At 33.5% G+C, this 16,628-nt stretch overlaps 1 protein-coding gene across 3 annotated transcripts in view; it reads right to left on the reverse strand.

Annotated features, from left to right (window-relative positions):
- Positions 1 to 3,081: 3,081 nt before the first annotated feature.
- Positions 3,082 to 16,628, reverse strand: part of LOC134530827 (MICAL-like protein 1) — a 71,277-nt gene continuing 57,730 nt past the window's right edge. For all 3 annotated transcript variants that reach the window (XM_063366072.1, XM_063366073.1, XM_063366074.1), the window contains 4 exons: positions 14,740 to 14,842; positions 8,428 to 8,666; positions 6,087 to 6,293; positions 3,082 to 5,375 (listed from right to left, as the gene is read on the reverse strand). In XM_063366072.1, coding sequence (XP_063222142.1) covers positions 5,347 to 5,375; positions 6,087 to 6,293; positions 8,428 to 8,666; positions 14,740 to 14,842 — 578 coding nt within the window. In that variant the 3' untranslated portion in view covers positions 3,082 to 5,346. The remainder of the gene's footprint in view (positions 5,376 to 6,086; positions 6,294 to 8,427; positions 8,667 to 14,739; positions 14,843 to 16,628) is intronic.

The raw sequence follows: 16,628 nt of genomic DNA on the forward strand, positions 1-16,628 counted from the left end.
CATGGAGTCTGTGGGTGGTTCATTCTCGTCCATCGCATGAAAGCTTGAATAGGAATAATTAACGGAAACAGGTATTTGTGTCAGTGGCAAGTTTGATAACCTGCATGATATCTCTGTTAAGACTGTTTACGTTTTTGGCAAGAAAACCAGAGAATTAATGGTTGGTGTACTAATTCATCATTCAGTGAGTTTCAATGGTAGGTACTTGCCGTGCTGTTTGCTACCTTTTGACAACGTACCGCAGTATGGCTTTTGGCAATTTTTTATGAAAGCCTCTTAATAGTAATTATAATTTGTATTGCTAAGATAGTGTGTTTGAGAGGCTCATTGCAATTTTTATATATTAATTTATGACAATGGGGCCAGCTTAATATGTTGCAAGTACGTTGTAAACTTTACGCCGAGTTATGAATTTAATCCACTGTATATTCTTGTAATAAATTTGTCAGCTAAAATAATGCCGTTGAACTATGTACCCTCTGCTCGTTATTCCCAAAAGTTGGTAATTAATCCAAGGAACCAAAATCGCGTGACCTCTAATGTGCATGAAAGAAACAAGCAACACAAAAATACGTGATTTTTAAATTCCCTTTTTTTCCCCCTAGGACAATCTTATTAGTGAGAAATTCCATGCCGTAAATATTGTGCCTACGTCTGCATGCATAGAATATTGCCTACTTCCAGGTGTATCAATCGCTGGCTGAAACTTTCGCATGTGTTACACATAAAAACCGGTGCGTCGTAGGCAGTTGAAACAACACAAACCTCAATGAAAAGTCACCAAAAGCCCATTTATTTTGTTGAGCCAAATCTTAAAATACTTCATATAAATCTGTTTGCAGCAAAAAATAATTAAAAACAACTCCAAAATGACGGATGAAGCCGCGATCGGGATCAATGGATCAAAGCAGTCAGATAATTCAGCTAAAGGTGCAGCCACACAGCAGCCCTGGAGATGATCATACCCTCTTGGGACTTCCACTTACTCAGCACACTCCTGCCTGCAGCACTGCCACCAGCGTGACAGTTACTGGCAGCAGAACCCACATTCTGCCTTTTCTCCTCCTCAAAATTATTAAGAGACCAATGCACATTTGTCACCTGAAGGATCTGTTATCACTTCGCATTACAGTGGTGAGACAACTGGGGTATGGTGCAGCTCTTAATCTCCTGGGTTGTTCTGGTTACAGGTAACTGGCCTCTCACACTCAGCACCCCCAGTAACTGTCAGCAAAGGTAGAATTAACAATAGCCCATCGTCTCCATCGGTCCACCCGTCAACGCCACATATCTAGCCAAGCAATTTACTATTAGTCTTCATCCGTAAGAAAAAAGAAAAAAAAATCCATGTTTTTCACTCCAAGATTTATATAGATGTATGCTTTTTATGCCGTGTCAATGTACATAAATATTGTATTAGCATTTCCACGGAAATATTCGGAGTCGTGATGAAATTGTTTGGACATGAGTTTTACGAATCAAAAATGGTTCATTTTACTTATTCCCTAAATGCTGTACTGATGCTAGAATTCAAAAGCATGTTGCAATAGCAAAACATTGCATTATTGGTAACATTACATTTACACCAACACAATAAAATTGGACACATGTACAATGTTTCTTGCCATTTCATATGCACCAAACATACAACAGGTTATCAATGATTACACATTCTTTAATCATTACGTATGTTAGACAGAAATATGTTTATTTAAAATTTAAAATTCACTGGGAAAAATTCCCACGAGATAAAAAAAAATACAGAATATTGCACCAGTCTAACCATCTTTCGATATCCAACATTTCAGTAGCCAAGCTCGTAAGGTAATTGAAATGGAAATTAACTGATATGTCTGTTGCATCAGCCATTTTGTTGTGTTGAATGTGATAGCCAAATGATAATAAAAATATTTTACTCATATTATGTTCATTACATTGTGCCGGTTGTGCTATTGTAATTCTAGCAAGCTGCATGGGCTTTGATAATCACCTGTCACAGGAACACACCCGGTGGAGAAAAATTATAACATATATTAATCCTGTATCTCCCCCTACCCCCCTAAATTATGGAAAAATATGTGTTTTCAGTGAAGGCTGTATGTTATTTTGGATGATGCAAAGTGAACTGTCACAATACCTGAAGCTACAAACCACACAAAAAAATGATGCATGTTTAGAATCTCCAAACCTCTTGATCAAAGTTTTTCAAATACACAAATAAATTATCATTTTATTTTTAAATTCTCCCTACAAAAAAAAATTCCTACATCCACCTCTGGTACTCATCAACCTGTAGAACTTGGAAGGAACATGCCTAGTCAAAATTACAATTACAGTTAATTTCACTATTTATTAAATTTATTACAGAAGATAAATATACTTCATGAAATATGTAGTGAATCCAAAAATTTTTTGGGTGGGGCAAGGAAATTGATCTTTTATGCCCAATACTGATGATGATCTACCAATTACTGGGCGTTGTGAGCACAAGCAACACCACGGTGGTGACAGCTGTAATGTCCCTATACTTGCCGAGGCAGGATGATTCTGCTCTGGTTTACCACTGCCTTTCGCAATCAAGGTGAAGGTGACATCACAACACAAGTCCTGAACTGAGGGAGAAGGTTTGAAAAATCCCCTTCCCGGCTGACCAACAGGCATGCTAGCCATTAGACCAAGTGGATGGACATCCCCAATAGTACTAGGTAAAATAAATCAATTTGATATTGGACAAATCTGAATACTTTTTATCACATGACAATCTACTGACAGATTAAAAGGTAATGATTATGCCAGTGCAATAAAGTTACTGGCTCTGAACTGCTCAAATACACATTGTTTTCATGTTATTGGAAATTCATTTGCAAAAATATGAATTTGCATTTGTTAGTGTTTGCACACTCCAATCAGCATATATAAAGTAGGAATCTTGTGTAACCAAATTCACATTTTACAATTCAAAAATTTTGACACACCACTTTTGATACTGGCAAATTCATATGCTTACAAAGAGCCTAAGTTCAATTAAATAGGTGCTTTATAAATATTTAGGACAGGTACAAAATGAAAAATAAAACCCAATTTAATGTTCCAACAGGACTTGCATTATCATAAAATACATCACTTTTATCTAGCAGTATTATGCACAAGAAAAATAAAGGTGCTCAACAACCATCTCTTTGTGCCAACATTGCAAGTCTAGAAACAAAAAATAAAAGTACGTACTGTCTATTTGCTTTTAAAAATCCACAAAATACAATTACCACAATATAACACAAAACAAATCTTCTAAGTGTGAAACATTTAACTATCAGTTGGTTAATGCCACAGCTAATTACATAACTCTAAAGGCACTTCCACCTTCTGTGAATTTTACATTGACAATGTATTCCTCCTGCCTATTAGCAACAATGCAGGATACATAAACGAAAATTAATATTAAATGTCTTTTTTGTATCAGAATAGAAAATTGATGTCACTGAGTAGACAGGATTTCATACTGCCTGCGCCAAACTTCTTGGAAGCCAAAAATTTGCTAAGTCGATAAAGAGCAAGGCCATCATAAACGTCAAATAAAATTAGTTCACCACTAAGAGAATAAATTGGCAGGCAACAAGGGAGGCTAGCTGCCAGAACGTTTGGCAAACAGAACACCAGTAGGATTGTTCCGATAATTACTACGTAGTATTATCATTGACCATAATATCACAGTTATAAGCAGTGACAATGTGTCCAAAAAGCTATCAGAATTACACGTGTTCATATGATCATATCTTTAGATAATTTAGATAATTTATCTTTAGATAATTTATGACAATAGCAAAATGTCATAAATGTGTCCTTTAGAGATCAAAAACTTACCAATCCATCCCAGTAGCCCTAGTTTTAAATTTTTCTGAAAACAGTTTTTGTATTTTTAGTGTTATGTTGCTAATGATAATTTTAGTTTTCTCAGTTATGTTGTTTCCTCAAGAATTAATTTATTAATGATAATGAAAGTTTTGAGTCCTACTGCTATCCTTAATTCATTTTCAGACTTAAGATAAAAGGTTTCATTTTATCTCGAGACAAATTAAGATATTTCTCTTTTAACTGACAAGTCCAGGAAAAATTACATTTACTAGATAAGAAGAATTATGTATTTTAAAAATAAGAAAGTGAGTTTATGGCAATGGCACATGTAAACAGATTTTGAGAATCAGCAGGCCCTTGTAATTAAAACTTGAATGTACAAGTTATAAAATATCCAACATATATTTATTTAAGTAAATACAGTATTTTTTAAGAGCCCAAATAATTTATTCAAGTGTTCATGATTGTACATTCTAGATCGAATGTTTAAGCTAGCTGTGATGTCTGGGATGTGACATGTAAATTATTTTAACAAAGCCAAAGAGTTTAATTTAATTTTTAAAATTATAATAAAAATTGGTATCTTATAACATAAGGGTCTGTTTCAAAAAAATATAACATTTCAATGTTAAAATACATTAGTTTTGTAGTACTAACTACTTATCGGTCTTATTGTTATCTTTAAAAGATTTGTGCAATGGGAGTGCATGACTTGATGTAAGTTTTTGGACATACGCCATTGCTATAGCGTATGTCCAAAAACTTACATCAAGTTATCGGTCTTATTATTATTATTATATTCTTAATTTCATCTCAAACTCAAATACTAATCTCATCTCAGATTTGTCTCAAATTACAGAAAATTCTTATTATAGCACATCTATAATATTTGTGGTATTTGTATGGCAATTCAACTGATAAACCTAGTGAGTAAAAGGCACAATAATAAAAGCTGCCTTTCAAAAATTAATTTCAGACACTACCACTCCATACCACAAAACATAACTATGGTCTACAACAACTTAATGTATACAATCTTTTTTTTTAAAAAAAAAAAAATTAAAAAATGCTTAAGACTAAAAAAATAAGATTAAAAATACAAAATAACAAGTTTCGTAAAAAGAGCATTGTAACCAAATTGAAGAAGTTTTTTAAAATTATTTTACTAAACTCTAAAAAAATTTATTGGCTTCTAGGATAAAAATTAAAAAAACTAATTTTTTTTCCATTTAAAACAAAATTCTTAAGTACAAAATGCAATTACATATAAATTACACATATTAACAAAAATGTGTATGTAAATAAATGTAAAACAGAATTATTTAAAGACAATTAGGGAATTCAGTAACCTAGTCCAAATATAGCACAATAACATGACAAATTATTACACTAAAAGCGCTTTTTAAATAAGCAAACAGTCAAACAGATTTAAATACAAATCAAACAGATATTTTAATTAATTTACCTGTAAGCATCTCCTCAGTTAAATTCAAATCACAGAAGAATCCTCTTTATCATGGATACTGAAAGAGGAATGTAATGCATTTATCAGAATTATTAATACATAACAGAGTGCTTCATGTGTAAAAATATACAGAAAGATAAATAAATAATGGTGTAAAAGGATAAATGAAAAAAAAAATATATATATATTATCAAACTACAAATAATCAACATGAGTACATGTTCACACTTCTTTTCTTTTCATACGTTCAAATTTGCAAAGACAAGATGTTGGGTAAAAATTATTATTCTAACATAAATTTTTTTTTTTATTTAATTCAAAATTCAGCAATGATGCTGAATTTATAAACTGTAGTAATGCAATTACATTATCAGCTCACTATTATTGGCACATAAATTAAACCAAATCACAAGATCTTGATATGTATATATCCACATTTTAAGTACCCTATTATTTTTATACTCTTATCCATAACAATCAATTCTCCCTTTTATGGTATAAAAATATTAAATAAATATTTGCATAAATAACAGCTCCAAAATAAAATAAAAACTGTTTGTGCAAACACAAACCATATTATGTACCAACATGACAAATCCTTCAACTACATATGGGCATATTTCATGACCCTTTTGCACCCATTTTTTGTAGATGGGAAGACGATTGTAGGTCAAACAAAGAAATCTTGTGGAAGCTTAGTTAACTAGCTGATCTATAAAGTATCATGATTGAATCATTGAATATTATCAGTGAAACCATTTCTTCTTACCTTTCTTCTCTTTGTTCTGCCTGGACAGAGACTGCTCTACCTCATCAATGTCTTTGTCTACATCTACCTTCTCTTGAAGTTTCTTCTTGGCAAGCTTCTCCTTAATCTTCTTGTGTTTCTTTTTCTCTTCTTTTCCCTTCTGACCAGAGGACTTGTCTTGCTCCTTGCTGGGGACTAGTACCACTTCTTCCCCAACTTTCTTCTTAGCTGTATAAATTACAATAAAATTAAAATACAGTAAGCCCCATACTAACTAAAGGTTACCTTTTCTGACACATTCAAGACAATATTAAAATAATTCTTGACAATTTGACTACAAAATGTGAAAAATTTCTGTTTATTAACTCAAGTGCATAGTAGTAATTTTTAAGTCACCTGTAAAGAAACATTTGATTTTCTATCAAAGAAATAAAATCTATTAAATAAATATTACTTTACATAATGTTATGATTAGGGCTGGGCCGATCACTAAATTTGCCGATCATTCCGATACTGATCATTTGCGTCGATGACCGGCGCCGATCATTGCCGATCACTGATCAGACAAACTAAGAATTATATAGCTTGTTTGATGTTAATAATAAAAATCTAAAAAAAATTTTTAATGAAAAAGTTACCTTATGATAACTTACAATTTATTTAACACTTCTGACAGAAGACATTTTGTTCATTGGTTTTTAAAAATGAACAATAATATAATGTAAGCTAAGTATTTCCTATTTCTACTATTTCTATACCTTCCCACCTGTAAAATAATGGTTTGGCATGGTTTAAAAATACCCATATGCAAATTAATACAGTAGAACCCTTGTCATACACTTTACAACGGAGGGCACAAAAATGCTGTATGATGCGGGAAAGTATATGAAAAGGGAATGGCGATAAGAAATTTTTTGTTTCAATCTAGCATACCAGCACAGTATCAGATTAAACATAAATAGTACATACATTTGTGTAATTTAATTAATTGCATTATATTAATGAAAGGTATGAATTAATCATTTCATTATATATATATACATACAATAAAACGACCAGAAATGTAAAATACAGTACATAATCAAGTAAAACTGAATGAGAAACAGTGGCCTACAAATAATTATAAAGTCATTATTTCTGGGGGGGGGGGGGGGGGGGGGGACAATTAACCAAGCCTAAATTAGAAATAAAGAAAAAAAATAGGCTATTTATTGGAAAAAAATATCACAAATGTTTGTTTGTTTTTACAAACAACTTTATGCAACAGAACAATTTTCAATAAAATTTTAACTTTAGAAACTTACAATACAAAACAATCAGATTGTAAGGAAACAATAACAAACGTGTATATTAGTTCAAAGATTAATGAATGCACAAAATATGAGATCCATGCCTTGGTAAAGAGCGTGCACCGTTTTCATAATCATTGCTAGTTTGCGCCACTAGTCTCGCTTCGGTGCTGGCCATAGATGCTACTAGCGAAGTGCACTATCCATATCTATGTCGCAGTAAAGTTATTTTCTTACATTTGCAAAGGTAAACAATGGACGTTTTTCAAAATAAAAGCACTTAAAAAAAAAAACATTTGTGAATTTTGGGACTTTCCCGCTTCATAAAACCGTATGAAACGGGAAATTAAATACTTTATTAGTGTATGTTCCGGGAAAATAAACCATTGTAAATATATTACTTTCGGCGGGACCAAAATTAATCGGCGTATGACACGGGAAAATGTATGAAACAGGAACGTATCATTGAGGTTCTACTGTAAATTCGTGTTTTTGTTGATACGTGATTGCAGGCCTACCTTATTTAGTTATTTTGTAAGTAAATTTTAAAAGTACAACTTTGCATTTTTAAGCTTAATTCAGTATTTATTGATTTTGATTTAGTATGTAATGATCGGCGTTTGGTGATCGGTATATAATTTGCAGATCGGTACCGATGCCGATGTGTTAAAATCGGCCGATTATTGTGATCGGTGATCGGCATCGGCCCAGCCCTAGTTATGATCAGTAAAATCTTGACCTGCTACAGAAAAAGCTATAAAAACAATCATACTATGGTTCAAGAAGTTCATTGATTATACTTAGTGTAAAATTATTTCCATAATCAATTAAAAACTCAGTTTTGGAGAGTGCATCAGTGTTTAAAACTATTATAAAATATGTGATCAGCTTTCCAATCTAGTAGTGAGAGGCGAGGATTAAGTTTTTTTTTTTGGAACTTGCGAGCCAGATTCTGAATGGACAGAATTTGTAATTTTTTATATAATCAATACAACTATTAATAACTATTCAATGCATGAAACACGAAACAACACAACACAGTCTAGCAACGAGCCACACGTGAAGCCACCCGCCTGCGAAGATGCCCAGCTGGTGGTGGATGCTGCGGTCCTCCTCGACCTCGCGGCGACGGTCCATCTCCAGGCACTCGACTATCTCGTTGCGTCGCTCCACCACCTCGACCAGGCGCTGGATGAGCTCCTCCTCGCGGGCCTTGTCGCTGTCCGTCTTGGCGTGGTCCGGCCGCTCCAGCAGGCAGCGGATCTGGTACTCCAGGTCAGCGTGCTCCTCCTCCAGGCGCTGCTGCCTGCGACTGGACAGCGCGGCAGCGCGGCGGCTTGCCGACAGTGCTCCTCCACAGCGTGCCACACCCTCTTCTCCTTTCCCACAGCATGATAACTTTTTTTTTTTCATTTTATCATCATTAATTACAGTTAAGGGGCTATCTCTGTAAATTTAAGGTCTGTGCCGTCTAGTTTTCGCGTTACAGAGCGGCGAACATGTTGTTAACATGCCAAGTTGGCATGGCAATACAACCCAGAAAAATAACAAATACATTTAAACACATTAAAAAATTTGTTAATACAAATATGTGATGATTTTTTAAGATTTTTTAACGTTACATCTATTTTTAACTCCAATTTTTTTCTAGCGAGCTGCCGACGACGTAGCCGCACATTGCGACGATCGAGCGACAACTAACTCGCACTGCGCGGTTACCTTACTTTTAAAAAGCTAAAACAAAGGGAGGCAACCACCCAATCACAACACAGAATCTAGCACCTGACTAAATAGGGAAAAATACTGGGGGAATAGAAAAAAAAAATGTTTTTAAAAGTCTGGAACGACACATCACACCTCAAGGCTCGCTCTGATTGGCGTGGGGCAAAACCGTGCCCAGCAAAAGTTCCAGTCTATTGCTGTGCAGTCATGGTTCACGTGCTGGGTTTTCCAACGAAGCACTAATTTAAGGCGTGAAAAACAACTTGTCGGCGACAACGTGTCGCACCAGTGTCTTCATTTCTTTCAAAACCTTCTAGAAAGTTCTCAAATGTTACAATCTTACTACCCAGAATATGCCTTAAAATTTTGACAAAATGTAATTAATACACATGTTAATTGTAAGTGATAAAGTAAACAAATAATAAAACACTACATTCAGCTTTATACAAAACATAACCAAAATTAATAATAATCAGTCACTATTAAAACACAAACAAAATACTTTAAATGCCTCATGCATAATAAAAGAATATTTAATAAAAATAATTATAAAATATTCAAACAACTTTAACATAAAAAATTCTTAGTCAAAGTGTTATTGGTAGTAGGGGGCACGAATTTTGCAATGTTACAATGTTACTCATTGTTCAATCATTCGAAGGCAGAACATTTCCAATGCCTATCAATGCATTGCAGTATGTCTATGTAGCCTACTGACATAATCTGTTTCACTATAACTCAATAATGTGATACTTGCAGAACTACAAAATCAGTCTATGAGCTTTTGATATTTACTACACAAAGTTTATTTATGGTGTATTTCAACAGTGAGTAATATTTATTTTTAAATTTTAACTAATCAATATTCATTGATGAATAATTATTGATTTCCTGAGCTGTTATTTTGAAGTATTTTGAATTTTGTTGGTTCATGTTTATTAATTTATTTCTATTTTAATCAAATTTCTAATACAAACAAAAAAGTTAGGATTCTCAAATATTTGGAAGAAAAAAAAAGCCCAAAAACACCACACTGTTTTATCTTTTTATTAAATTGTATAAGTGATTTTTCTGAGTAATATTATAAATGTGGTCGAAAATAAAATTTAACGAAGTTGATTAACTTTCTAAAACGTGTATAAATTGTAGTTAGAATTGTTTTCATGCTACAGTAGGGGTCTTGAAGATCTTAACATTTTATGGTGTTAATATTTCAACAGTGTTAATTAATCATTATTGATTGATCAATTATTATTTATATCCTAAACAGTTATTTTGAAGTGTGTAATAATTTTGTTAATTTATGTTTATTTAGAAAATTTCTCACTCTCTCTCTGTCACTCTCTCTCTCTGTCACTCTCTCTCTCTCTCTCTGTCACTCTCTCTCTCTGTCACTCTCTCTCTCTCTGTCACTCTCTCTCACACTTTCACTCTCTCTCTCACACTCTCTCACTCTCTCACTCTCTCTCTCACACTCTCACTCTCTCTCTCACACTCTCACTCTCTCTCTCACACTCTCACTCTCTCGTTCTCTCTCTTTTTCTCTCTCTCTCACAGAAAATTATTGGTTATTTATTTTAAAAAATTACCTAAATTAATAATAAGCCTGTAGTGAAACTATGCAGAGGAATAGCATTATTTCGTAGTAAAATTTTTTTATTGTAATAATACAAAATTTTAATTTATATGCATGATTCAAATGACAACTTTCCAGTTCACAAAGTATTTTGGTTAAGTATTTTTACATGTTGATCACTATTGAGTTAAATTTTTTCAATAATAAAGCATCATTCAATAACAAAGAATGTTTCTAAATTATAAAACTGCTGATAAATCGTATTTGAAATAGGTGAATAGATAGACACAGGTGATAAACACTACGTTTTTGTGTTTTTACCATAAATACGGCTCTGTACGTGCTGTGATCTATGGAACGCATTGAACTACTTGTAGCGGACGTCGAGCTTGTAGTAGATGTCTCTCTGCGGCTGCACCAGTGGCGGGTATTGTTTACTGAAGGCACGCAATTAAGGGAAAGCAATATTAGTTTTCCAAAGGTCTTCGCTCGCAGGTGGTGATGTGCAATTTTATTTATTATTGCATGACAAGACCCACATAACTGCTCAGCCCTTCACTTCTTAGCCCATAAATTCAGCACAAACTATGTATATACTGGGAGAAGTTATTCTTCTACGAAAGCTGCAATATTTACAATTTATGTTTTTTTTTTTTTAAGTGTAAAGGTTTGGGTGATATATATAACAAATGTTGATTATATAGGTAATTGTACTTTGTTAGTACAGCGAAATCCCTTATTTACCTTACCGTAATTTACATTTTCCCGTTATTTACACTATATTCTTCAGGTCCCATTTGGTTCCCATTTAGTCCAATACAATACTTTCATGCGAATTACGTCTCAAAAATCGAATCCATCTAGCTATTTACGTCAGGTAACAACCATAGTAGGCCTAAAAATTGTGAAAAACGTAACGTTTATAGTCGGTAATGAACATTTTAAATCGCAAAATATACATATTTTATAACATGAAAGGTTGCTTTTATTTCTAAACATATAATAATTTAAGCCTAGGTGTGTAAAAGTCCGAGTAATTATAGCAGGAGACAATCTAAAATGTACTAGGGAAAAATGTAAACTCACAAATGTATTAACGTACCGGGAATGTCGGGAATATTATGACTTTACGAGGCTGCTTGCAAGTTGTGATACTATATTTATGTCACAACTTAGCCGAAATACTGGTACGAGACATAAACTTCACAAGATAAAATGAGCGGAGTCTTTGTAACTGTTTTATACGTATTTTATAATTTCGGAAATATTGTACAGTTGACACATATTTTTTAAACTAACCATTCATTTCTGGGGATCATAAATAATTCATTATTGGTATCAAGACATCAAGATGAACGTAAACTTGAACATGTCACTGCAACGAGAAAACTGGTGCATATACCAATAAACTGGTATTAGAACTGGACAAAATTGGCACACGGGAGGTGGAGCTTATATTTTTTTCCGCTAAGCTCGCATCCATTGGCTGGCTGCTGATGTCAGGTCATGAGTCTGGGCGGAGCGTTGAGTGAGATACTGCGCATGCGCAGCTCAGAGAAAAGAGAGACAGCAGGCGCGCCGTAACAGCAGCTGATTGAGTACAGTGACCTTTCTCCGCATACAGCACGCTATTGACGGTAAATTTCCAATTTGCGGCCCTTTTTTTACATTTTTTTACTGTGGTGCAATGCGTATGTGTAGGGGTAGTCAAATTTCGTTAATGGCGAAATCGCGAAATTTTAAAAAAATCACTTGCACATGATGTGTAATACAAATAACCTTACTTGGTAGTGATAAGACGTTAATATACTGCATTTCGTTTTAACGAAATTTGCTGTGATGCGCGAAATCCGTGGTTTGTCACGAAATATGACAAAATCACGATATTTGCGCGAAATTAACCTTTTTTATCGTGAAAAATCACGTTGAATCATTCTGGAACCTGCACACAACATTTATTATTCCAAGAGGTTATTATGTGAGACGCCATCTTTGCTTTTGTTTTTCTCTAGCACCCATAGAGTAGAGAGTGGCAATAAACATCATCACTTTAGCTACTGGTGGACAAATCACAGATAGCGTTGGTAGTTACGAGTGTCGAAATGTTCTATGACTTATTTTCACGAGTGCGTGTCTGTCGAGTTTAAGTTCTTTATTTTCGAGTGGATGCAATATGTATATCTTCCGCATTCTATGATCGTTTTCCGTTAAAGTTTTTGTGGCATGTAGATCATATTACCGTGGTCAACTGTGGATAAATGTATAAAATGCCGAAAGTTGTGTTTTCGAAAGAGCTAAAGAATTTGACGACGAAGGATTTTACGGGTTCAGTAAAGAAAAATGCATCATGATGTGCAAGTTCTGTGATGGCAAGTCAACTGGAAAAGAAAAGACACGTGCAAAACACGGAAATAATGCTAGCAATGTTTTTTGGTGGGGACTAGTTTGCAGGAAATATATAATAGCTTATTTTCAGAGATAGTCGAAATGGACTTGAGCCACTAACGTTTCTGATCAGTTTCCGATTTTTTTGACGTGACGTCTAATAAATTCATGAACGCCGGCTACACGCACGAAAAAGTGTCCCGTTATGCACATTGTCCCGTTACGCTCATTGTACGCTTGCGTTGCATCTATCTCTCTTCCACTCGATTGGAACAACCACCGATTTGACTTTTTCCAGGCACATTAAACTTGAAACACTCCCATTCATTTCCTACTTTTCCTATCATCGTCATATCCTTAACAGAATAACACAGATTGGAAGAAGTTAAATAGCAAACATGTATAAAAGTTATAGTTAAAATAATCTCTTCGTTAAAGTAATAAACATATTTGAATTAATGAGTACAAATAAAAGTAAATTTAACAATTAAATTGTAGATTTCATTTCACTCCTTCTTTGTATCCATACAAAATAGTGATAATTCAATAAAAATTATTCAATTTTATTCATAAAAGTATGCAATCATTTCATCAATGTTTTGTTATGACGTCTCATTAAACTATCGTCCGTAAACCAACCTTACAGACAACCAATTTTTTTGTATGTATTCTTGAGAATTTTAATTAAAAATGCAGAGTGCTAAATTTAGATGTACATGTACTTTAAAGATTGTTTTTGATAAATTTTGACCAAATAAAACAATAATTACATCAAAAATATATATGTGTATAAAATTATGACGAAATATTTATTTTTCTAACTAAACAATTTTTTTTTCACCGAAATTTTGCACTGAAATAACTCTTTTTATTCACCGAAATGGGTCTTTTTTATTTACCATTTTTCATTGGCCCTACGTATGTGTAATGTAGCCCGTATTTCTTACTTTTCCCTTTATTTACACTTTCCCGCTTTTTACACTTTTTTACTTTGTCCCCATGAAAAGTGCAAATAAGGGGTTTTGCTGTAACTAAGTTGCTATAAAATGGTTAGAAGTGCAAAACAATCTTTATTACATATATAAATACAAGAATATTTTTGTTAAAACTGTAACTCACTCCAAGTATCAAAATAACCTCTTACAGAATGATTGGAAAAAATTTCAGGAAGTTATAAAAAAGCATTTTAGAATTTTCAAAAAGTTTTTCTGGTTAAGCCTTTCCTTCAGAATTACCAAATATTCTTATGATTCATTTCATGGGTTACAGGATAAAATTTTTTAAAGAAATGAAAAAAAAAAAAAAAAAAAAATTTGGTTTCTAATTTAGTAATTTTTAGAACTAACAAATTTTTTCACAAACTTTTTGCATAGTTTTTGGCTCGTTTTAACATCACTTTTGGTCCATTTTATTTTATGTTTTTTTTTGTGTCCACAAGTGTGTGCGCGCGCGCGTGTAAATATATTATATATATATATATGCATTTAAGTAGAAAATGGTGGTGAAAGTAACAGAAAAACATTAATGGATGAAAATAATAAAATACATTTTGGTCTGCTTTGTTACTGCATTTATAAGATATTTCATTATTCTCTGAAATTTTTCTTGAAGAAATTAAATCAGCAAAAGTACCAAAAATCTATCTATAAAGTGAATTATTTTCCTTAAACTAATTAAGAATATGCATGCCAAGCCAACTTACAGGTACATCAGTTCTGCCTGCCTTCTGAACAACTCGTTCTTTTCGTTGACCAACTCAAACAGTTGCAGAACAAGATCCTCAACATCTGGAATGATATTTGGGTCTGCAACAAGTCACAACAAATTGTCAAGCACATACAAAAAAAAGAGAGAAATTAAGTCAATAAACAACCAAACACTGAAATGGAAGTCGATACACTGCCAAATACCGAAATGGAAGTCAATAACAATGTATAAGTTTAGAGACATGCAAAAGGTGTGTTTATTTTGTGATGAAAAGTGGTGTTATTTTCCCTTAAAATCAGTTTTATTTTTACCTTAAATTGGGTTTATATATATTTTTTTATTTTTTCAATTTCAAGTGTAAGAAATATGAAGAGAACATTGTAATATAATTGCACCATCAATTGAAACATTATAAATTAAAATTACACAAATATAGGTTAAAAAGACACAAGTTTAAGAACTCAGATTCTAAATTAAGTCAACCCAATAATTTCAGAACCAAAGTACTTTGGCACAACATTAAACCCTTTTAAAAAAAAAAAAAAAAAAAAAAAAAAAAAAAAAAAAAACACACACCCACATTGTAGTTAATTTTTCTTGTTTCAAATTAGTTCTCTTGTCAGTGAGAACATTATTGTATTGTGACAAGAAGCGTTCTGAATCAACGTTTGCACACAACACCCGTACTGCTTCCAGGCACTTGTCAGAAAATTCAGGTTGTGAAAGTTTTAAAACTTGAAGTGCGTTCACTACATCCACACTGCTTTCTTCATTTGCTTCTCAACTATCATTTTAACTCTCCAAAACCGGTGATCAGCTCCTGGCGGTCCATTTCTTTCAGAGTAGAAACTTTACACATCTTAGCAAGCAAAATAGGGCTCATGTCTGTAAAAAAAATTTTTTTTTGGATCAGAGACAGTCAGAGTTTCAAAGTCAAATCTGCTTGGATCTGTAGCCATCAAGCTGGTAAGCTTCACCAGAGATTTTGTAGCCACTTGCACTACACTTCTTTTTACAGCAGCTGCTTACGTGGTGTTCATGTGGTCCAACACTTGTTTTGTTTCATCAAAAAAAATGCACTGCTTCATGTTTTCAAAGTTGCGCTGCACCTTGGCAAGTTCACCATGCAAAATATGAGCGTTTGGGTAGATCCAGCCTTCTAGCCTCGTTATTAAATCAACAAGACACTTTCCATGATCTTTCACAACAACCGCCAGGCACTGAATCACACTTATTTCACTGTAACTTAAAGATGACAAGAACAGCACAGCAGCATTTTGGGTAGCCTTCATTTCATCTGACTTGCAAAACTACACAACCAAATGAAAGTAGTCAGCAACCAGTCAAACCAGGAATTCCACCTTGGTATTGGAAACAACTGGCAGTTTTCACCTTTATTCTCTCTTCGTGTTTAGAAACACATTCTTTGTTTTGACAACTACTTCATTGAGATCTTTTTAACTCCTGAGCCCAAATGTTGCCAACCAGACTTAGCTTGTGTGCCCAATATGGCACATGTTGAACAATGTGTGACATTGGCGCTTTCGAGAAAGTGAACACTACCAACAAGAAGTTCAGGACTAGAATCTGTCAAAATCCTAAAAAGCACAAAAAACACGCACCTCCCCATTTTGTCTGTTGTCTCGTCACAAAGAATGCCAATCTGCTTTCCTAGTAACTTTGCCTTGACCTCTTCAAGATGTGAACTAGCAAGCTCAGGAACATATTTTTCTCTAAGGGTTCTTGAGTGTGGTAAATTGCCCGCTTCTTCAATATATGTATCCATCCAACTCCGAGTGTTGGGATCATCAAGATTTTCAGTGGTATATTTGCTTTAACAAAAGCTTCCACCGTGTCTTTCGGCATTTCGTTTGCTGAATCTTT

Source organism: Bacillus rossius, chromosome 3 (assembly GCF_032445375.1).
Source record: "Bacillus rossius redtenbacheri isolate Brsri chromosome 3, Brsri_v3, whole genome shotgun sequence".
Classification (NCBI taxonomy): Eukaryota; Metazoa; Arthropoda; class Insecta; order Phasmatodea; family Bacillidae; genus Bacillus; species Bacillus rossius.